The sequence below is a fragment of the Rhopalosiphum maidis genome, chromosome 2, assembly GCF_003676215.2.
Source record: "Rhopalosiphum maidis isolate BTI-1 chromosome 2, ASM367621v3, whole genome shotgun sequence".
NCBI lineage: Eukaryota > Metazoa > Arthropoda > Insecta > Hemiptera > Aphididae > Rhopalosiphum > Rhopalosiphum maidis.
The window spans coordinates 25,537,400-25,563,083 of record NC_040878.1 but is presented as its reverse complement, the minus strand read 5'-3'; the positions used below and the strand labels follow the sequence as shown (position 1 = coordinate 25,563,083).

Genomic DNA, 25,684 nt, shown 5'->3' with positions numbered 1-25,684 from the left:
AATATTGAAAAGTAGGACCCAAATCAATATATTCAAAGTTGTTTTGTCCACATTTCTTCATTAAAAATGTATCACAGATTTTATCTTATGAGACATAATTGATTTGACGTAATATAACATAGTGGCTAGGTTAGGTAAAGCCGTTAAATGTACTAGAGAAATGTAAAAAAAAAAAACTGAAAAAGAAATAATAATTTAGACGAAAGCACCGGATAGATAGCTGTGTGTTTGACTCATAATATGTACCTAAACACATTATTAATTGCAGTGATAGATAAAACAAAATGTGTACGTAAAACGTAGGTAAGTGTACACCAGACACTGTACGTTATTGTATGATCAGATCATACTCGTATTACAATTTACGGGAAGTATTATATACATATATATATATATTAATAAATTATTTACATTGTTCTTGTAGTAGATAAAATATAGTGTACAAAATTGTATATGTTATCTTGCATTATATCAGCTTCCTAAAATATGTATAAAATAGAATACTATACTCAGTAAACGTTTTGACCACAAGTATATTGTACCGTTTTTTTTTTCGTAGCGGAGTTAATTAATGATGAAACGATTTATTTTTATATTTTGGGTATTTTTTAGTCTCTCTGTTTTTCAGGTAGGTTTTTATTTAATAATATTATTACGTTTTTATTGTTGTTATTTTATTTTTATTTATTTGACGTTTTAAACGTTTTTATAAAGTACTATATAATATTATACTTTTTATTTATTTAATTTATGATAAAAGTATATTGGTTTTTTTTTATATATTTACGAGTACTACTTTGCTATTATATTGAATAATGATATATTTTATTTAATTGTTGATATAACAACATTTTAAGCTAATTTGGCGTCTATATTCTAAAATAATAACAATAATTACATAAATTAAATTACATTTTTCAGAATGGATGTGCATCTGCAGGAAAATGTGTTTTCTGCAAATTTGGATTGATAAAAACACCTCTAAACTCATCGGTTATAGTAAGTAATTTATTAACTTATTAAGCATATGGTTTTTTAATCATTGAAAAAAATTAGATAGGCATTTTAGGAATTTAGAAAATTAATGATTAAATATCGCGCCAATATTAAAAACACTGTGTTGATATTTTTTTTAAGTATTAAACAATTAATATCGAGAAATTAAATAATACACTAGACATTTATTATGTATTTCGAGAATAAAACTTATATAATATATTATGTACATTGTTTACTTTAGAAATCAACAAATGATAGACCCAAATCCTTGCATACAATGACTTCAGTGTCTATACAAAATACAATTTTTGTAAAAACTGTAAGTGTTTTATTACTGTACAAATACTATAGTCCGAATAGCTTACAAAAACATTTTGTAATAGTAAATTTAATTTTAAACAAAATTAAGGTGAAATTTATTATTTTTTTTTTTAGAACTTGGACCATCATACCGAACAAGATTTTCTTACTTCTACAAAGACTGCTGAAGATCTGGTAAAATTCAGTTCTCAGACTTCATTGGCCAACTTATCACATGATGAAAAATTATCGATAATTATAGTTGTAACGTCGTTCTACGGTCATATGACAGTCCCACTACCACCTGTTTTGGCCATTAACTTGATCAACATGTTAGCATGTTCACCAAAGTTATTTTCATCAATTCCTCAACAGTGCTTGAATTCGATATTGTCTATATTAGCAGTAAATCAATGCGCACTATGCGGAATACCGACAAAAGATGTAGTCCCGTTTTTAAACGGATTGCTTTCACTATCCCCAGGTGTCTTGAACAGCATCCCGAAGGCTAGTTTCATTTCAATACTAGGAATGGCGTCTTCTACAGAAATTTTTAACAATGTAACACATACGTCGGTAATGAATTTGATTACTGTGCTTTCGATGTCAAAATCGACGATCAAGTGTCTGCCGCTGCCGACTTTATTTTGGTTGATGACGTTCGTGGCATCTAAACCACTCACGGAATTAATGATCATTTTATCACCTTCTACTGTGTACGATTTTCTGGGAGGGTTGTTGGACACACTTGATGACTCGTCACCTTTTCTGATAAATACAATACCGACTTCAGTAACCGTTGCGATACTTAGTCCTATAATGACCACGCGCATGTTGGGCGTAATGCCGATAATTTATTTCGACTTGCTGATGTCCGTCCTTGGTTCATCACACGCGATATTAAAAGCTTTACCAACTACTAATTTTATCTCGACTTTTAATATTTTAATAAATTCACCAAACATATTGAGCTCTTTAAATCCAAATAACGTGGCCAAAATACTATCCTCGGTGGCCACATGTCCATCAATAATGGATAATATACCTTTAAATTATGTACACCAATTATTAGAGAAAATAAGTGTGTATTCGCCGTCATCTTTAGCTTGTATTTCTGAAAATGAATTAACATTGTTGTACAGAGAAAAAAATTAGAAAATATCCACGTATTTTTTTTAATATTAAATATAAATAAATTATATTTAATTTTTAATTAGTTCAAATGTCTGCATTATAATTTTTATAATAGTTTCTTTTTTTTTAAATTTATATTAAACTTTTCATGTTATTGATTAAATTGTCATTGTATGGCTCCTTTTTAAAATTGTATTACTGTAAGTTATACCTACGCAATTCTATTATGGTTATTTAATTTGGATTTATATTAAGTACATTTTTTTATTATTATTAAATAGAAGCACATTGTAGCTTTGCTTATTGGGATTCAAATAATATTACAGAAAACTGTCTAAACTAGAATATTTGTATATATAAGTATATTTATATTTATATTACAGTTATTATTTCTATTGATAGTATTTTAATCTATTGGAAACAATATTGGAATACTCTTTTAATGATCTAAGTAAATAGAAATATTAAATAATCATTTAAATAGTATTTTTTTAAATTATTTAAATGTATACATTTTTAAAATGTATTTTCTTAACTTTTTTTATTTTGTATAATATTATTTCATAACGAAAAGAAATAAAACAAAATATAAAAATATATGATGTTCTCCACTATAATGAAAATATAAAGTTATAGATACCTATTAAAATATTTGTATCTTATAATTAGAAAATTTCGATTTTAAATGCATAAATATGTAAGATGTGTAATATTTATTGAATACGACTTACAATGTTCATAGCTAATTCATTTTATTATCTGTTTCTTGACTGATAAATTTCAATTATAAATAGCTGCAGATACCTAGTTTTAATTTAAATACTTAACTTAAGTAAGTATAAAATACATACCTATATTAAAATTGCTTGGAAATATAGGTTATAGGATAAATTTTTTAATTTCGAAACAATTTAGGAAATTACGCTTTGAATTAATAGTTTAAGTTTCATTATTTTAACTCCAATCTTCACTGTATCCTAATAATTAACCACATGTTAAATATGGGAGGTACACTAATTATTTATAAGAAAATTGAAAAATCCATCATAACCTAATAATTTTTTAAGATATGAACTATTTGGTTATACTCAATTTTAAATTATTTTAAAATGTTTGCAAAAATCTTTTTGTGACACTCAGTAAACCATAATATGAAAAAAATATATTATACTTTACTATTCGCAGATATAAAACTACATAATCAATATAATGATGTTTTAGCGTGTGTACGTTTATTTGATTTTATTCTCAAATATTTTAGTGTCTTAAAAATTTGATATGCAATTTTGGAATAATACGAATTTTCAAATATACGTGTAATTAAGTTAGAAAATTTCAATATTATACCTACATCACAAAAATTTAATAATTCAATTGCCCTCGAGAAGCAGATGATTTACATAACCTTAAGACAGCTCTATTAAAGACTATTTGAAATTTAGTCTGTTGATCTATGGATACAAATATCAGTATAAAAGTGCGTATCTAAATCATATAATATAAACATAGGTACATCTGCAATAATACATATCTATAATCTATATACATAACAAATAAATTACTGATAAAATAAATGAAATCATCATAAATATACGTGAAGTTTTGAAAAACAAATCATTTGCTATTTGAGTATAAAAGCAAAACCACATTCCTAATTTGTATGTATTATTATTCAGCTGTTCTTCAAGCAATTACATACAAAATGAAAATTTTCAGAATTGTATTTGCTTTGGCATTGGCCTGTTTGGCTAAGGTAAGAATTATTTTTAAAAACTTTCAATTTTAACGAACCTTAATATTATCTAATAATAATTTTATTAACAAGGTTGAAGCAAGTCCTTGTGGTGGCACATGTGGTGGATATCCATACCTTCCAGATCTATGTTTCGCGTCACCACCACTACCACCACCATGTCCACTACCACTTCCACTTCCATGCTTACCACTACCTCCACCACCATGTTTACCATTACCTCCATGCCCAATTCCACTTCCACTCCCATGCTTACCACCACCACCGCCACCTTGTTTACCACTACCTCCATGCCCACTACCACCACCACCACCATGTTTACCATTACCTCCATGCCCAATTCCACTTCCACTCCCATGCTTACCACCACCACCGCCACCTTGTTTACCACTACCTCCATGCCCACTACCAATTCCACCACCATGTTTACCATTGCCTCCATGCCCACTTCCACTCCCATGCTTACCACCACCACCACCACCATGTTTACCATTACCTCCATGCCCAATTCCACTTCCACTCCCATGCTTACCACCACCACCGCCACCTTGTTTACCACTACCTCCATGCCCACTACCAATTCCACCACCATGTTTACCATTGCCTCCATGCCCACTTCCACTCCCATGCTTACCACCACCACCACCACCATGTTTACCATTACCTCCATGCCCAATTCCACTTCCACTCCCATGCTTACCACCACCACCACCACCTTGTTTACCACTACCTCCATGCCCACTACCAATTCCACCACCATGTTTACCATTACCTCCGTGCCCACCACCACTCCCACTCCCTTGTTTGCCACCTCCATGTTTACCACCTCCAACGTTGTTACCAGTACCTCTGTGCTCTTTACCTTGTTTCTCTATTCCACCATTATGTCCACCTTGTGCACCTTCTCTACCATTATGACCACCATGCCCACCACATCCTTGCTTCTGTTAATACAGATTACTCCTAATTGTTGATTACTATTATATTTTTTCTGTTTTATATTGTATTATTTTATACCCATATACTTTATAAAAATTACATAATATTCTCTAAAAATATTATAATCGAAAAATACTTATTATATGTACCTATTGTACCTACATGTTGAAAATAATATTAGATTTATTAAAACTAACTTAATTAATTAAACGAAATAAAAGGTTCATTTTATATATATATTTTTTTTCTTCTTTGATTACCTTTTATATCGTATCGTCAACTTAATTAAGAAATTGTATAATATACTTGACTATTAACAATAAATGTTAATTGATTATAATAGTATTATGTTTTGGTATTTAAAATTCATACAAATATAAACTATTGAGAAAAATAATTGTTGTAATAATAATTTACATTCGGTGCTATAAATTATACACAACTAAAACACACTACACACTAAATTCTATATCTTAAAATGTTTGCTAGAACAACAATTTCATTTTTAGTCTATCATAGTATAGCAGCCAAATATTTATATATATATATATATATATAAAATATTATTTGTATGAAATACGTTTCATTTATAATTTTTGATGTATACTACCAAAATTTATTTTTACTTATTGTTTAAAATCTACTTATTATTAATTGTCATTCGTGAGTGATTGTAATGATAATATAATAGGTATAGTGACAACTGACAAGTAACAAATGACAATGCCGGTTTCTATAGACATTCCGTACATTTTTTTATTTAAAAATGGGGTGAAATAGTATCCAATAAAATTATGAAATATTAAATATAACCGGCTTGTGCAAATGAGTAACGTAATGAAGAATCTTTATTGTGATATTTAGCGAGTTTATTTATGTAACTATTTGGAATATAAGTTTATCGAATATACAAACAAACATTGAATTTATTTTGCAGCATACAAAATACAAATAGCATGTCTTATAAAATAATATTTTTGAATAGTAAGCTATAAAGCCTATTCAGTATCTATTAAGATTGATTATCATTATTGCAGAATAAAATATAAATACTTGAAATATTACTAAAATAAAGTGACCCTAAATATACGAGTTGCTATACATATTATATAATTATATAGTATATTAGTTTATAATCGTATACTCGTATAATATTGGTATGGAATATCTAGTAATAACTACGAATCATATTGTGAATTGAAAAAGTAGGTACTTATGGTATTGCTGTTCACTTCGATTTTGATCAATAATAACTACGTAAATCTCGAAGTAACATTGTTATAATTATACGTAATACGTATTTTATTAAATATTTGTAAATAGACTTTTTGATTCATTGACATAGAGAGAAATGAACATTATATTTTAGTTGCGTGATTCACCTAGGTACTGACTACTCTGTCACTGATGATTATCCATCCGAAAAGTAGGTAACGGCCACGGCGTCAGAAAAAATCATTATCAAACATAAAACAATTTTAACAACACTGATGTTTAAACTACTAACTATGCCACATAACATAATATATTGAATCGTAGATACATAATAGCTTTATATACTACTTAGGATTTAATTAAGATCCATAACCAGAGCGTATAGTGAGATAAATATTTGTATATTATTATGCAACTAAAATATAATTAATTTTCTTTTCTACAAACAGTTTTTGTTTTGAAATAATATGTTGTGATCATGATTTTTTTCATTATTGTTTTTTTTTAAATATAAGTATAATATAAAACGAAAATTACAAAAATAATAATAATAAAGATGATGATGATGATGATAATAATAATATACAGGATACTGCAGAAAAAAATAGGCGTATGTGAACAAACACCAATTTATTTATTTATAAAAATAACTGGTATCAAAAATGTTATTTTGTGACAACCAATAGATGGTTTGTATAGTGAAAACTTTGGAATATTTATACCCCTCTCCTAATAAATGTACTTAAAAATAAATAACATAATAACTAAACAAAGAAGGAATTATCCTAAAAAATCGATATATTTATTTTTACCATCTCTCAGAAATCAGAATAATTGTATATAAATTGGAATAATTAGGTATTATACGTATTAAATGAAAAAACAATAAAATGTATTATAATTTACAATGTAATCAAGAAACGTTTTTTTTTAAACTGATCATTATGAAAGAATGCAATTTTGTTGATAATTTGTTGCGCTGGCAGTGCAAAACGTTTCGTTCACAGGTCTTGAAGAGTGAAATTGTTTGTAAAAACAAAACTTTTTTGTTTAAGAAATATAACACCGTCAATATGTGAAAGACAAATACGATAATACATTAAATGTTAGTGTAACACAGTATTACCATAACCTGTAATCTTTATTAGACATATGAATGAAATTATAGTATTTAAGATCTAGAAAATTATTGACTGTTATTAATTTAATTTTAAATTTGCAAAGGATTCAATTATATATATATATATATATAATATATGTATATTGATAATTTATGAAATATGTAAGTAGGTTTTTTTTTCAAATGCTTATATCAACAAGGTAGTTTTATGATAAATTAATTATTATGTGCATATTGTAGATAATATGAAAGTAAAAACACTAAAGTATATCCTAATAGTATAGCTTATACTTTTAGAATAATTTTATCAAATGTGTATAGACGCTTCGATTTACGATTTCATCTGCAAGTTATGAAAACTTAATTATTCACTCACTAAATTATTAATATTAATTGTTAATTATATTTTATTTATTGGTAAATAGTTAAATTACATCACTCATTCAATATGTATTATACGAGTATGTGTTTAAGACCTTGTAAGTTTAAGTATAGCAAAGTATTGTAGTTTTCATTTTTACAGATTGGTACCTATAATTTTACATGTTTTATAATGTTATTCTAATATTGACACAATTATCGCGACCATAATTTGAACTAAATTTAAAAAATAAGACCTATAAATTGTAGATGGGTAAGATTCACTCATGTTTATACATTTCGGTATTTAATATGCAGTTGTTCGAGAAATATTAACATTTAAAATTAATCCATTTGTTCCAACTATTCGTTCGTTCTGTTTTCTGAACCATTTAATTATGCCCTAGGTGAAGATTATTATGTATTATAATTATACATATTTTTAAAATATCGTAAATGTTCAATATCACATTGTGCCGTAGCTAATCCCGGTTGGCTGATCACGTGGAACTGACACCACGCCGCACTTTACTCCTTTCTTGTACCCAGGATAGTGCTAATTATATCTGATAACAATTGAATTAGGTATATATACTAAATACGTATATATTAACACTTGGCCAATAATTGTATTCAAAATTGTTCAAACACAATGTACCTATTTGTTATTGGAGGTTCGAAGGTAAACAATAATCTGCTGACAGTATAGGGTCGGGATATCACTCAATGTAAGTGTGAGTTTGGAGTCAATCTTGGACCCAGTCTCATAAGTGTTGATCGTGAAGTTAACAATGCTCGTAAAATTAGTTTCCCGGGACGACGGAAACGTCATTGTCCTTATTAGTTCCCAGTCTGGTATATCCTTGTGCGTATAGTTATATTTTATATTTTTATGGCACTCATCGTAGAAACCTGTTAGTTGTGAATGCTGACGTAATGATATTAAAGATGCTTCAACGACAGTTGGGTATATATTAAGAACCGAAAGTCACGCGTATAATATTGTATATGATATTATAATGTTACTAAAATATTTCTATTATAATAAAAGTGACGATTAAATTGTTCTCCGTTAATACGGTGGAACACAACAATTTTTAACTCAGTTAAAAAAAAATATATATGTAATTTAATCTAAAAAAATATAGTGATAGCGACTGAAGAACTATGAAACCATATTACTTTGTATATAACACACATCATATACCTATAATAGTAGGTAATAACACGTTATTGTCTAGAAATTAAAACGAAGGTACGGTACTGTGTCTAAGTTCTGCAATCATGTTTTATTAATTATTAATTAATATTCAAATTGAAATTAAACCAACCTCGCTAGTCGCCGGAGTCTGTTTATGAACATCTACCTAACATTTAATATTATATTTAATTTTAGGGTCTAAACGACGGTAGTTCATAAACGTTAAAGACGAATCTAAGGACGTCTATTACAATATTATTACTGAAAACGTAACTGAAGGCCGACCCAGCAAAACTCTAATGATTTATAAGTATTAAACGCGGTTCTTGTAGATATAACTACGCATAACCTACATTTCGTTTCAAATAAGTGAGTCAGATAAAACATTATACACTCCACACTGTTATTATAACCGTTCAAATTTCAATATTAGTCTCAAAGTCAAAAATCATAACCCTGGTGCATTAGTTTGTGTAGTTGTTCGGTATTTTTTTAAATTCGATTCAACGTATCATTATGTTTACAATTAATGAAACCCATATATTAATCCATAGTGTGATATTATCCACTTGATAAATGATAATATACTTTAAACCGAATATAATAATGTACGTTTTAAGGTTAACAATTTACTAGGTATATAAGTATGTAACAACCGAATCGGATTATAAATTAATAATTATAACTTTCTGAACGACAACACGTATTTGTTACGTGAATTTTCGTCAGTTTGCCTTTTAGACACGTATTTTAAAATAATATATTATAAATAATAATATCGTAATGTTATTATACATATGAATATAATATGTGGAAGCTAAATCCGGTGAGCAATAATGAAAATTCATTGCATGTTGAGAAATATAATATAATTGTCAAGTCAACAGTCAATATATATATATTATAGTTCTCGAAATTGTGTATTATAATTATAAGTAATTAATTATTAGCTTTCGCCTATACAATATGTATATAATTATTAATTGCGTATACACCTGCTATACGATTTTTCCTATACATAAGTAATATTGGTAGGTGCAAATGCTTAAGTTTGATGTTTGATTTTTGTATGTTCACTACCTTCTAATTTTCAATTACACAATTATTATTTAAAATATTCAATGCTAATCTTTTTTTCTAATATAATTTATTTTAATATCATATTATAGTATAACTACTAGGATTTAAATTAAACTAAAAAATATCTTAAAATAATGATTGAAAAATTAATTATTTAGTTAAAGTATAGTTATTAAATTATTGTCAGTTTTTTCTGTTACACTTTATAATATATTGTTGATTGCTTTTTCCTTTATTCCCTTATTACTTAAGATACATTAATTTATTATAAGTCCTTAAGGGTATAATATCAAATAGAAAAAAAAATGTGTTTTTAATTATTAAAACTTATATTGCTATTACTAATTACAGTTTAACACTCAATTTTAATATAGTGAAATATAGCTATATTACAAAACCACTGTCATATTAAGAAGACATAGTTGTAGGTATCTGCAGATATTTAACAAAAAAAAAAAAACCGTTAAATTTGTCGTGAACATAGAATGGAAAGTGTTTATTAAATTATATTTACATATATGTCTAATCAAGTATTGTATTACATATAGCGGAAAATTGATACACAAAGAGCACAATATCTAAACTAGTAGTTGACATTTCTGGATTTTCGCTTTATGCTCTAGATTATATCAGTAATCTTGCCAAATATTTAATCTCATAGACATGGAAAGAAGATTTATTTTAGTATGTTGTAAATGTTACCATAGCAATTTCAACAACTATCTATGTTCTATAATTATTATTGAAGTCAGTAATATTTTGCGATAAATTCAGTTGTATTCATATTATCATAATGCTGATAAACACATTTTCTACAACCTTATAAGGAATAATACAAACATTTATTATCTTATTAAACTTAAAAGATTAAACTATGTGACTTATAGCCAATTGCTAACAATATTATGATAGCCGATATAGTAACAAGATTCATTAAGTTATTTTAATGAAAAATTCAAAAATAACGTAGATGCATAATAATTAGATGTGCATATTCTTATAAAACGATGTAAGCACGACAATTTTGTAAGTTATGCAGAATAAAAATATTACATACTTTTAATGTTGAAAATTTCTCATCTACTGATTATTTTTTTATAGATATTTAAATTATTATATATAGTTCGCTTTTAAGAAGCATAGCTAGTGTTTTTATTTTTTATTTTAGATGATTTACATTATTATAATATAGTTATGTGTCTATTTGTCAGATCTACGACCGCCCAACGAAATATTGTGTAACATTTCTATAATCGTGTTCATTCAAAACTAGTTGTTTCGAATGTTATTATTCAAATAATTAAATTCATGCACCTATAGATATTTAAACACTTCCAGTTATGTCGTAACATATTTTTATAATAAACATAGATACATGTACATACACATTCTATACCCCTGAAAAATGTAATCGTGGAAAAATGTACAGAATAAAAGTATAGGAATAAAGTATAGTTAAAAAAAAAAAAAAAAAATAACCGATCGAAAACTTGAAACATTGTTATATATGTTTCAAGTAGATTACATTATATTACTAATCTGATATAATATATACTATATAGAAGTTTTATTTGGAATAATAATAAACTATATTATTTGTGTTTCAGTAAAATGTATTAATTATATTAATTATACATCGTTCAAAGCAAATCAAGGCTGGTGCGATGGATCTTATCATCTTACCCAGTTCATCAATGCGACAGAAATCGTGCCATTCTTTTCAAACACAAAAATAGCGTGTATTGAAATATGACAGTACCTATAAAAGAAAGAAAAAATTAAGGTATGTGTACTGTTTGCAGTACATTAAATTACTTTGCACAATCTACATAAACTAACTACTGCCGATGGCGTATGGTTTTATAATATTATTGTTGAATGATCACAAAACATAATAAAGTAGGTTTATATTATTCTGAGTAACATGACATTCCGTACCTTCTATGTACCACTATGCAATTTATTAATTAATATTCATGAATTATACGCGCGCTAAGTAATATTTTGGTATACATTATGTATTATTATTATTTAGTAGGTAGTAAAAAACAAGTATATAAACATAAATTAATATTTTAGTTTATAGGTACCTATTATATATAAATGTAAATGCTGCCTAATTGTGCTTATAGTTTATAAAATATGAAATACATATTATCTTAATTTTTTTTTCATTTTAGTAACGATAAAATAAAGTAAAATTTAAATCTAATAAATTAATAAAACCAATTTTAACAATAAACCAAAATTATATAAAGAGTGATTATTTAATAATAAGAATTAATTTTATTTTTAAATAAACAAATAACAAATTTTTTCTACATATTTTGAAGCTATTAAAAAAAATTTAAAAATTATTTATGTTTTTGACTATTTTTACATTTTAATATTGTTTAATGTTTATACTTTTTCTAATTCAACATGCATTTTTAATTTTATATTATGAGATAATCGATTTCAGGAACGAATTGTTAATTATGTATTAGTAACTTAAAAGTATTTAAACTTTAAAATTTAGATTATCAGAGTTGCATTCTAGGTTGGGATACCCTGCGGCCTGCATCCTAACAAAATGTTAGTGCACTTCTTATTGATCAACATTTTAAATACTTATAGATAGTGCTAAGATTTAGATGAATTGATACGTTTTTTTGCAGTGTCCTTTTACATATTTTGTAAATGGTAAATAACGTCCACGATTCACCTAATATTGTACACATGATACATAAAATAAAAATTTTCCATATTATGAATATGAAAACAAAAATTGCATTCTTCATGGTATACTTAAAAAGAAAGCTATGTAAAGAGCTAGATTTCACGTAATATTATATTCTTAATTTAAATTTCATAAAATCAGTATTTTTATTTTTAAGAAAAAAATGTATTAAACATGCAGTAGATTTATTTAAAAGTAAAACTAAATAAAAAGCAAATTTATTCAATTAAAAAATGAATTTCATTATATATTGTTGTTTCGATCAAATATATTAATTATTTTCAAGATATTTAGTTTGTATGTATTATAAATATTCCATTAATATATTGTAATTGGGAATTATAATTTAGGCAAATGAAATAAATAAGCTAGGGTAACAGAAATTTAATGACTGTTAAGGTTTAAAGAAGGCTGCCATCTCAAAGTCAACGTAATTACGTTCGTTCTGAGGAATCTGAAATTTACTTTGATAATATTAAGTGTGTTTTAATGTGCGTATACGTGAAAACTAAATATTAATTTTATAAATAATTACAGTCAATAATATTTTAAAGTAATATTATAAAGGTTTTTTACAGTTAACATTAAGTACTGTTAAGAAATTTAGATTTTTCTGTATCAATAAATGAATATAAGCTATTATTTGACGCATCTTTACGTTGGTTAATTTCCGTGTTGAAAATAACGTTAAAACACGATATACACCTACTTAAACAAAATCTAATAATAATTTCAACAACGGTCATTCGCATTTACGTTTGATATTCAAAATTATTCATTTAATTGTACCGAAATAAAATTAACGAAAAAATGTTAGTATCTCGAAATTACTCTTAAATGTACATTAATTATAAACCATATAATGTGATAAAATATTTTGTTCCTAGTCTTATTAATGCTGGGTCGTTCTGCAAAAAAAAAAAATAAATTAATTGCATAATTGAGATAATAATTTTGACCGATTATAGGCTACTGTCTCGTATCTTACGTCTGAGCCAGGTATGTTCGAAAGAACGTGGCAAATACTATAAAAGGGAGAGAAATCAAAAAAATTGACGCATTCTGACACAGTCAATCATTTTAATAATTATATATATAAAAAAAAAATTTAAAAAAAATTCTAACATAAAAATGAAACAACCGGCGTTATTTGTCTGCGTGGTAGTATTGCTTCTAAAACTTATGGTACGTTATTAATATATATAAATTTAATAATATTTTTATTTTATTTTACTAAGTCGTATTTATTGCATTATAACATTATTTTTATAGACATTTTAATTGATCTTTCATTTTTGACAATTGCTGATTTTTATTATTTTTTTTCTTACAGAACACAGATGCACACATTAAATCATTTCACGCAGACAATTCGCTGTTGTCTCTACCGTTGGGACAACAATCGGAATCAGCTTTCGGTCAATTCGACTTAAAGACATCACTAGCCGTCAAAAAAACCGTAGCGTTTATGACATTTCTATCGTCCAGCCCGAAACTGCTGTGCCTAGTCCCGCCGTTTTTAATAACGGATTTCCTCACACAACTTTCGTGTAATCCCACAGTTCTGCATTCTATACCGCGTCACGTGATAACGGGATTCATGACCTCGTTGTCGGCCAACCCGACTCTCATTAGTGGAATACCTCAAACAGTATTCGTATCGTTAAGCAACACGTTGTCCATCGGACCGTCGGCGGCTACGGGGACCGTCTTGCCCGCCGGGTCACCAAGCACGGAAGTCGTCGGTAACTCGAATGGTGGCCCATCTGCACCGTCCGCGGTGCCGCAATCGCCTGCAGTTCAGGTGAGCAAAACCGTCGATGCCACCGTAATTCCGGCTGGCCCATCTGCACCGTCCGCAGTGCCGCAATCGCCTGTAGTTCAGGTGAGCAAAACCGTCGATGCCTCCATAACGCCGGCTGGCCCATCTGCACCGTCCGCAGTGCCGCAATCGCCTGTAGTTCAGGTGAGCAAAACCGTCGATGCCTCCATAACGCCGGCTGGCCCATCAGCACCGTCCGCAGTGCCGCAATCGCCTATAGTTCAGGTGAGCAAAACCGTCGATGCCTCCATAACGCCGGCCGTTCAGCCTGCATCGGCTGCGCCCGTTTCACCCGTAGTCGCGGTCAGCGCCGATGTTGTTGCCGCCATATCGTCGTCCGGTTCGCCGTCGTCGCCCGCACATGATTTGTCCGGTGTTTCTGTTACAAAGGAAGTCGCCGTTACCATTGCACCAACAGTTTCGTCAACGGCCCCCTGTTTACCCACGGATTTACCCACGACCAATAGTCCATCACCGCCAATCGCATATCCACCAGTAGGTGGACCTTCAGGACTTCCCGAACCGTGTGATGATATAAAACCACCGTCGCCATTTTCGATACTGCCATCGTTTTTCAACAAGGGAGCCGGTATTAATATATTAGAATCTAAAATCGAATCAATTCTAAAACTATTTGCAAGTGGTAACTTAAAGTTACCGCAATTGCACGTACCTACTGTACCTCAAATACCTGTTGTACCCCAAATACCTGTCTTACCCCAAATACCCGCTGTACCCAAAATACCCGCTTTACCTAAAATACCTGCTTTACCCCAAATACCCGCTTTACCCCAAATACCTGCAATTGTAAGTAAACCTAAAATATTTGTTCTATTACCCGCTCCATTAATTGGTAAACAAATCGAAATACAGCCCGCGCAGCTTAAGAAACTTTACTATCAACCAGAAACTTTAGATAATATTATTAATATTATTCATAAACGTCTACCCACTCCACACAAATTGAGCTTGCCCAAATTGCCCGCGCTTACAAGTAAGCCAATCAAATGTCTTCCGTTATTCTCAAAAGTTCCTTGTTAATATTCTCTGGTATAAATTAGCCCGGTTTATTTTCCCCGAAAACACTCATCTCCATTTTTAATGTATTTATTATTTTTTTTTTTGTATTATATAATTATGTTATTGTAATTTATTTACAAATTAATTATTATTGACTTTTATTTATTTCACATCATTATTATGTATTTATGATTTAGACTATTGTGATAATATACGTGTACAAGTATATTCGTACACTATAAAACGAATAAAAATCATTTTTTAATGTATTTGCTAATCAGCGGTTTTGTTACAATAATAATATTAATAATAATAAAAACTATGTTGAATTATTTCTTTAAACGTTGCGTTTAGATATTTAGTGCTTTATCTGTCCTATTATTGGAATATCTGTTGAGCTATTTGATTGTCACGCACTGAGATATATCGCCGGACACGTGATATAAAATATGCTACAAGAAACAATTACGGAACTGGGGAAAGTATATGACACATTTAATATGAGACGACGTCACTGAGTGCCTGAGTTAAGCATGGTTTACATGAAAAATAGATAAAACACCATAAATAATTAATTTGAAACTTATCGTATTTGTTCATAACTTTATATAAAAAATAACAATATCTGAGATTATAAACAGTTATATTAAGATTGAAATTTGCAAAATACCGATTAACTGTAATTCAAGACGGTTGTAAACATATACAAAAGATCTATCAAATTTCAATTATGGGATATAATATTTAATTATTTAACCTATTGACGACTATAGTCTGTAGTATATGCCTTATTGTTAATTTAGGATGTAAAATAAAAATCCTTAATTCAAAAAGTATTTTTCTCAATATTATAAATTTAATGCCAGATAATTAATCATATCTCAATGCAGTCGTCAAATGATTTAACTTTGAACAACTGTCTGTTTGCTTTGATAACTCAAAAGAAATTTTCATAATTGGAGTAAAAAAAAGTATTTGAATATTTTCAAAAAAGAAATTCTATTTTACAAAAACAGCATATTATATTATCTAATGGTATAACTGTACAAGAATATGCAAACTGTAGGTAGTAGGTATCTAACATTTATCATACAATTTATGATGTTGGGAAATGAGTCCGGATTAGGCTTTTTCCATTACTAATTAGGTAGGTAAGCATTTACGAATTTTATCACTTAAACCAGTTATTTAATATGGTAAACATTCAATTTAAGTTGATTATTAATTTTTAGTGTTCGTTTGTCATTAAAACTATATACATATTAATAAATTTAATAAAAACAAGACACTTTTGGAAAATTTATAACGATTTTTTCATAATAAACATCAATTATCATTGATTTTTAAACATAGTAAAACTACTATTATCAATGAAAGAAAACAAAATACTGCTGTTATTATCAATAGTATAATATTCTGTACCTAATAAACATTTTAAATATTATATATTATATTATCTAGAATATGTTAATATATATTATGTATTTATTGGTAGTTAAATTTTAAAAAATAAAAACTTTCTAATAAAGATTAGTTATTTGTAAGCTGCAAGTTTAAGCTTTAAACCTTAAGCTTTATCAAACTCTTTTGAATCGTATCAAAGATCAAGTTTCAACGCGTCCTTCACTCCCGCTTTATGTACAGCCATAAAAAATATAAATAATTCATTTGTGTTTATTCTTCATGGCTATTAGAGTAAACATTTCTTAGCATGCACAACGTATGTTTAATTTAACAAATTCTACGCGATATTCAATCAAAATAAATGTGACGTGATACATTTTAAACACAATCATTGTTACATCAAACAAATTATTCACGTTGAATAGCAAAATTAATGTACACAAAATTGATAAATTAAACTGTAATTCGTGGATAATTATGAATAATTATGGTAATTTTAATTACTTTAAATAACTCACTGAAAACTAGCATTTAATAAGTTTGTTTATCGCTTCAGTTACAACATTAGAAGAAATAATCAGTAGCATATGTAGGGACGTGGAAAACATCGCAAAAAATTGGCTGTGATGAAGGTAGACCATTAATTGTTATCTGTAGACAGAGAAAAATACTATTTTCTTATATTATGAATTATGTAAGTGTACACATGAATTTAACGACCACTGGTGTTAAGAATGACTTATCTTTAGTTGATATTATGTCCGAAATGGCGTAATAGTATGGCTGTTATAGGTATGCACCCACTTTATATTATAGAAACTAAGATATTATATTATTATTCACATAGCAGACACAGTCTAATCGTCGAACCATATGCCTACTTTAGTAAATTACATTAAATACTAATAAATATGAAATGGTCCAAAGTCATTTCGACAGCGTGCGCATTGGTATTCGTGAGTCTTTCGTACTTAACGGTATGTATAATAATTTATTTTCCGGACGACAAGTTATATAGATTCTCACGGTTAGAAGTTAGAACAATAGAAGAAGCGAGTATACATATATATGTATTTTTTTAATACAGATTAATAGATCCTAATGACGATTTTAAATTCGGGTTTATTTTTAACGTAAACAAGTTTCGTTGATGAATTGCATAATTTTTAAGTGGTTTTTCTCAATTTCAGAAAAAGATAAACACAATTTCTTAATGTTTAAAACACTAGCTATAATTGTAATTACGTGAATTATCCTAACTGTTTTAAAAAATTAAAAACATTACTTTTATTTGTTTAGGTTATTAAACTATCATTAATTATTTTATTTATAATTTTTGCAATCTTTTAAAAATATTTAGGTATAACCAACAACATTGATATGCTTATTATTAGATGACACGCGTAAATGGCCGAGTGAATTATCCATCGGGTCATTTTCTCCATTAGCGAAAAAAAAATAACCTTGCAGTGAGGAAGTGTTGCTTTCATGTGTTGTTTCCGTTTTACAAACGTATAACATATCAAATTTTTCTTTAGCAGAATTAATGTTATATTGCTAGTCTTAATACTATAGTAAATTTACCTATTATCAAATTTAGAGGTGTAAATTATACTATTATAGTGAGTTGCAAGTATGTTAAATACTAACATAATTCATAATAATAGCAACTCATTTTAGATTAAAATTAAAATCACGAGAAAACACAGGTCATATTTTTAACTATAATAGTTCTATGATAGTTCAATGTACTGTAATAATAGAACTAACTAATGTATTTGGCTGAAAGCAAATTTACCTTGTATAACATATACAATATAAACGCAAACATAACATACTCTTAAAAGTGTATTTTAATATTAAATAATACTACACGAAAAAGAATTTTGTGTGAAATAAGTTATTTTAATTTGTTTATATAATTATTAATTAATAGCATTCATTAATTGTAATAATAAATAATTATATGATAATTAAAGTTTATATACGTGACTGTTTTTACAATTACTGTAAGCACCTTTTTTTAAAATCATTATACAGTTGTGTTAATTTAATTGTAATCGGTTGTTCGAGTATACTGTTTGACGAAATTGAAAAGATTCTCGAAGCAATTATTTAATTGACTGTTGAATAGTTTATATTTCATTGAATATTTCGATGTATCATTTTTGTTTGCAATGTTGGACAAAGTAGCTTCCACGTAGGTATAATTAGATGATTAAATTTTATAATGATTAAATTTATAACATGTATTTAAAATCGATAAATTAATTTAATACTTGAATATTAACTATACAAAATAATATTGTTATAAAATTATTCACTAAAACACAGTCAGTAACTAAAAATATCTATAATTTTTCATGGTTAATTTTGTTAAGCTATATTTTTTTTTATTAAAAATATATATTTTAAATTATTATCATAGCATTTTATCACATTGTGCAATAGTATGTGTAAAATATGCCTACGCGAAGATATTAAAAATATTGTAACATTACGAACAGATTTACGTTACAGCTAATGCAAATGTTATTGTTAATATCTGTCATTTATATATTACTAGTCGCTAATACGATATAATTTCAAGTATATATCACAAAATTATTTTTATACACATTTATTATAATAAATTAATAAAGGAAAAAACAAAATATTATAGGTGTTACGACAAATTTGAATTTTAAATCGACACAACTCTCATAAACTTGGTTGTTTCTCAACTATCCATGATGGATATTGACGGTTAAACGACTGTGCAACAAAATAATATTTTGTCATAACTAATAATATTAACATGCTTAGCAGATTATATAGCATTTGTTAATTATTAAGACTTAAGATAAATTAAACACAATAAAATTAGCAATACATTATTTTCATTAATTTATGCATTAAGGATTCATCGAAAAAAATATTGTTGTGTACTTTAATTATTTTAAATTTTTAGTTTTATTTTCCCGGTTTTGGTATTCTTTTTTGTTAATTTTCTATTAAGTCAAAATCAAATTTATTTCATGCTTTTTATAACTTAGAAATTATTTAGGAAAAAAGTGAACATAAATAAAGAAATTACCAGTATTATATTTTTCAAATAACCTTGAATTGGTAGTATTGCTATAATAATCAATTTAATTAAAATTCATGTATTCATTTATTTTGTAACAATTTAAATCAAAAATATAATATATCTACCTAATAAACAATAACTACTATAATTAATATACATAAATAAGAATATCTTTCTTCGTTTCTACTTTTTATCCGAACGTGGAATAATAGTCGTAAGTAATAACTGATATTCGTCTGTTATTGTAGGAATGCTCCGGAGCTCCTCCGACAGCGACGTCGCGGTCCTCGGCATGCAACTCAACCAAGCCGATTAGCTCGAAGTGTGCGCCTCTAGTTCGGTGTACGACATTGAAGCCAAAAGTTTTTCCAGGTACCGCCATCGCTGCTGCGTTGACCGATCTCTTAAAGACGGCCGCCAACGAGCACCAGAACCGGCCAACCACACCACATCAATTTCCGGACGTTCTGCGAACTTTCGTCCGGTTCATCGGAATTGTCGTCTCACCACCATCACCACCAACACCACCAACACCACCAACACCACCAACACCACCAACCTCGACAGCACCATCAACCCCACCAACTTCACCATCCTCTCCAACACTACCAAACGAAATCGACGATTCGACTACACCGCCAACGACAACAACCCCGTCCGCCCCGATAATCACCTGTCCACCAACGAATCCTGGGTCATTAAAAAAACTGATGTCTCTATTTGTCCCTGCATCTGCCATCCCATCGACGACCGCACGGCCATGGTCAACCGTCACGTTACCACAGCTGTTTCGAGTAGCCGGTTTGTAAGATGGACTAATAATAAAAATAAATAAAACTAGTCGTCTTCATTATACCATTCGCGTATTTTTTTATTTTGTAATGCCTGTTACAATATTGTATTATTAGCTAGGCGAATATTATAAATAATAGGTTTATGATTTATTTTTCGCGAACATTTTTTTGTGAACTCAAAGTCGTTTTAAACAACTCGACGGAAGACACCTCAATAATACCAGACACATAATGTTGCATTTACATTTTACGTATTAAATATTAAAATATCTATAGTATTTAATTAGTGTATTATCTGTTGTGTTATTAAACATGTGAAGATGGGTTTCTTAATATGTCATCGATTATTAGTAACAGTAGTGGTGTACTGGCGTACAATGGCCTATTAATTAATATTACGAAATTACTATTATGTGTATAAAACTAGAAAACCTTACAATATATACATATACGTGAATATTCCTGAGTTTTAGGTTTTTTTATTCACCGACAGCCGTGATTATAAATATAAATAACATAAATTTGATATCATCTATCTATATAATCGTATGAAATAATGATAATTTTATTGTTAACATTATTGCAATGGAACAACAATTTTGAAAATATTATTTTAAGAAACCAACGCTCAACAGTAAACAGTAACCACCAAAACCAACAAGAATGTGTATTAATAATAATATATGATATAAAATATTGCTATCAGACGTCTTTTATCCACTAATTATTATTATTAATATATTTTTTTAAATAAGTACTTATACTGTTATTATTTATAAATTGCATTGGTGCGTTACTTTTATAAATTAAATAAACGTAACTGTGTGAGCATTTTATTTATAAATTATTATAAATTATAATAAAATATAAATTTAATATGAATAAAAGTCAACACAATTTTAAGAAAACAGCTACAAAAATACTGCATTTGTATGATTTTATAACCTTATGAAACATTGTCTTTAAAAGATTATTTGTACTAAAAAAAGAAAGTTATGAGTCTACACTACCATAAAATTATCCAATTCACGCCATTACGACAATAGCATAGGGTATTAAAGTAGAATGAAAATGGGCAAAGAATATAATTGGTTTTACATTGAGATAATTTTTTTTGATTTTGAATAGTTTGATGAATTTATTGATTTTATTAAAGCAATGTGGTTTTTCAGATCATAATTTTTTGGAGCATTAAAACTTGATTCTGGCTTAAATATTAATATATTATCTGATAGAAAAAAAATCTAGTTACGACAAGAAACCAACCGTTACTTAGTAATTAAGGAATAAACAAATAACTATTATCATAGATAGTAGATATAGGTATATGAAAATTTAACTTAATATTTATATTGCTATTTTCTATGTATAGCCTGATTTTTAAAGTATATTGACAATTTTCAGTTATTTTTATAATGATATTTTTTATGTTTGGTCATAAAGCTTAAAAATGTTATAAAAGTTTTAATAAGTGGGTACTTCTAGAGTTATTAAAAAATAATTGAGTATTATTGCGAAAATATTATGTATGAAGTTTAAAGTTTAATTATCGACAAACTAGGATATTATTCATTCATAAAATCGTAATTTATTATGAAATGTTTTAATGATATTCAAAAAGTATTAACTGTAGAAACTTGAAACATCCCACTGTTACTTAAATTATCAATTATTATACTCAATACATTTATTAAAATATTTAGACTAGATTATAAGCACTAACTACATATTTAACTAACTATTTATAGGTATTTACATTTTTAACTATTCTAAGAAAATACCTATATATATATATATATAATATAGAAAAATATTTAATGTGAACATTTTGTATGTACAACTTTAATATTCAAGTTCAAGTTTTACAACATGGGTATTAAGTACAATGTTTTTCGTAATAAATTGTTTATATACAAATATCAAACCAACATGGTGTCAGTTTCTTTTTTTTTTTATAAGCGTTTAGGTAAGTTTAGTATTATGAAATTTTTTAAATAACGAGAATTTGCAAATAATTTGGTAGGTAAAAATTTATAATATTTTTAATATTTATTATAATTTAATACGAGGTTTTAAATTTTCTTGTAACTTTTTTTAAAAAGTTGAAAATCATATCACAGTTATTTGTTTTTAAAATTTGGAGTTAAAATATGATGTTAGAAATCTAAACACGTAAAAAAATAATTTATTATAAAACGATATTTGATATTTTGTTTCTATATTATAGAAACTTATGGCATTTCATTGTCATATTAATTATCATTTTCTATACTTAGGGATTTTAATACTGCAGTGATTTCCCTGGTTTTGTAACATTAAAGTTAAATACTAACATATTTAAAACTCTAAGGACTTAAAACATTTTATACAATTTCTTATGTAATACGATAAGGTAATTGACATTGAAAAAAATTTTTCAATTTAATATCATAAATTATTGGTAAGATATTAATGAATAATTTACAAAGATAAAATATATGAGATGAAATATTTATTTTTATTAACTGATATATAAATATATAATTGTTTCAGACTATAACATTTTTAATGTATATTGTGCATTTTTTAGAAAGTGAAAACATTTTAAATAACTGTATTGATTACTAACAATATTACCGATATCAACAATGTGGAAAAATCCGTATTAACAGTAGCAAGGAGGTGGTAGGCAAGGTGGACATAATGGTGGACAAGGTGGACATAATGGTGGAATAGAGAAACAAGGCAGAGGTGCTAGAGGTACTGGAATCAACGCTGGAGGTGGAACACAAGGAGGTAGAACACAAGGAGGTGGTGGATAAGAAAGTGGAAGTGGTGGAAGTGGTAAACAAGGTGGTGGTAAGAAGGCTGGAGGTGGTGGTGGAAGGAAACATGGTGGTGGTGGTGGTGGTAAGCAAGGGAGTGGAAGTGGGAGTGGAAGTGGTGGTAGTGGTAAACATGGTGGTGGGAGGAAGCATGGGGGTGGTGGTGGTAAGCAAGGGAGTGGAAGAGGAAGTGGTGGTAGTGGTAAACATGGTGGTGGAAGAGGAAGTGGAAGTGGGAGTGGGAGGGGTGGTAGTGGTAAACATGGGGGTGGAAGGAAGCATGGTGGTGGTGGTGGTGGTAAGCAAGGGAGTGGGAGAGGAAGTGGTGGTAGTGGTAAACACGGTGGTGGAAGAGGAAGTGGGAGTGGAAGTGGTGGTAGTGGTAAACATGGTGGTGGTAAGCAAGGGAGTGGAAGAGGAAGTGGTGGTAGTGGTAAACATGGTGGTGGAAGAGGAAGTGGAAGTGGAAGAGGAAGTGGTGGTAGTGGTAAACACGGTGGTGGAAGAGGAAGTGGTGGTAGTGGTAAACACGGTGGTGGAAGAGGAAGTGGAAGTGGGGGTGGTGCCAAACCAAAGTTTAGATAAGGATCTGGAAGGAATGGATATCCTCCACATGTGCCACAAGGACCTGCTTCAACCTTGATGATAAAATTATTATTAGATAATATTCAGGTATGTTAGGATTGTAAAATAATTCTTACCTTAGCCAAACAGGCCAATGCCAAAGCAAATACAATTCTAAAAGTCTTCATTTTGTATGTAATTGTTTGAAGAACTGTTGAATAATATATCTAAATTAGCAGTGCAGCGTAGCTTTTATACCAAAATCTTATATATTTTGTTATTCAAATGTTCACGTTTATTTATTCTCATTTTTTCTCACTGATTTCATTAATCTTTTTTTTATGCATACATATCACCAAAGATAGGTGTTTACACTATTAGATATAGATTCTGCTTCTAGGTAATCACTGAATATTCAACTTAAATTTTAAAATTCATAAATTAACATAACAATATTGAATTTACTGATAAAAAGTTATAAAAATAAAATATATATATAAAGTTTGAATGAAAACATAAATACATATTATAAATAAATAAAAATTAAATAAATAATAATATCATATTTTTTTGTTGAGATATCTTTCAACCGAGTACATTTAGATTAAGTAATGAACACTCAACTCGAGGTTATTCATAACAAATTATTATTTATTTAATATTATACACATAGTTGCTTGTAATTTATCCAAATATTTTGGTACCCATTAATCATAATCTTACACTAAATACCAAACGCGTTGAATACAAATATACCTACTGTAATAATAATAATAAAATACTGTGCATTAATTATGTTTAAGTTAAATGTTGATTTGTTTTTTTTTAAAAAAAAGACAAAATTACAAAAAAAAAAAATATACTATACACAGTGTTATATGTCATGTGTTTGTATACTTACCAGCTACCTACATAGACAAATTGATTCGAATTGGCTTTAAACTTAAACATTTGAAACCATATTTTTTGAATATAATTTAATAAAAATTATTGAATGATAAGTTAATTTATTCCCAAATGTCATTTTGAAATTGTTTTTCATTTAAATATTATATTTATTAAACAATTGATATCTTCTTCACTAAACATATTAAACATCTAAAATATTTTAATTTTTTTATGAAATAGATTCCAATTACTTACATACATTTTTTTGTTAAACAAATTTGTTAACGGAAAAATGAAAAAAAATATTTTTTTTAATTAGGCATACGCCGTGTAAACTAATAAATAAATAATATAATATGTACCGTAAAAACAAATTATTGATTATAATTAATGATAACAAGTAAAATATTCCATAGGTTAGGTTAAGCGTTTATTATATCATTCTTAAAATATATAGCACAAAATCTTTTAAAGATTTATTAAAATAATTTAATAATA

At 27.9% G+C, this 25,684-nt stretch overlaps 5 protein-coding genes across 5 annotated transcripts; 4 read left to right on the top strand and 1 right to left on the bottom strand.

Annotated features, from left to right (window-relative positions):
- The first annotated feature begins 519 nt into the window (after positions 1 to 519).
- On the top strand, positions 520 to 2,637 carry LOC113553951. The gene is made up of 4 exons (XM_026957557.1): positions 520 to 628; positions 922 to 999; positions 1,241 to 1,318; positions 1,435 to 2,637. The coding sequence occupies exons 1-4, from the start codon at positions 572 to 574 to the stop codon at positions 2,452 to 2,454; spliced, it is 1,233 nt and encodes a 410-aa protein (XP_026813358.1). The 5' UTR covers positions 520 to 571; the 3' UTR covers positions 2,455 to 2,637.
- A 1,498-nt stretch (positions 2,638 to 4,135) lies between these two features.
- Positions 4,136 to 5,104, top strand: LOC113554667 (vegetative cell wall protein gp1-like). Its single transcript, XM_026958616.1, has 3 exons — positions 4,136 to 4,186; positions 4,259 to 4,737; positions 4,870 to 5,104. Exons 1-3 carry the CDS (start codon positions 4,136 to 4,138, stop codon positions 5,102 to 5,104), a joined length of 765 nt encoding a protein of 254 aa, XP_026814417.1.
- An 8,762-nt stretch (positions 5,105 to 13,866) lies between these two features.
- Positions 13,867 to 15,998, top strand: LOC113553057 (leucine-rich repeat extensin-like protein 5). Its single transcript, XM_026956182.1, has 2 exons — positions 13,867 to 14,005; positions 14,154 to 15,998. The coding sequence occupies exons 1-2, from the start codon at positions 13,952 to 13,954 to the stop codon at positions 15,681 to 15,683; spliced, it is 1,584 nt and encodes a 527-aa protein (XP_026811983.1). The 5' UTR covers positions 13,867 to 13,951; the 3' UTR covers positions 15,684 to 15,998.
- A 1,896-nt stretch (positions 15,999 to 17,894) lies between these two features.
- LOC113554235 (platelet glycoprotein Ib alpha chain-like) lies at positions 17,895 to 21,389 on the top strand. The gene is made up of 2 exons (XM_026957987.1): positions 17,895 to 18,043; positions 20,385 to 21,389. Exons 1-2 carry the CDS (start codon positions 17,978 to 17,980, stop codon positions 20,943 to 20,945), a joined length of 627 nt encoding a protein of 208 aa, XP_026813788.1. The 5' UTR covers positions 17,895 to 17,977; the 3' UTR covers positions 20,946 to 21,389.
- A 2,185-nt stretch (positions 21,390 to 23,574) lies between these two features.
- Positions 23,575 to 24,486, bottom strand: LOC113552408 (vegetative cell wall protein gp1-like). The gene is made up of 3 exons (XM_026955293.1): positions 24,436 to 24,486; positions 23,795 to 24,372; positions 23,575 to 23,719 (listed from the first exon to the last, which is right to left on the bottom strand). Exons 1-3 carry the CDS (start codon positions 24,484 to 24,486, stop codon positions 23,575 to 23,577), a joined length of 774 nt encoding a protein of 257 aa, XP_026811094.1.
- Positions 24,487 to 25,684: the final 1,198 nt, after the last annotated feature.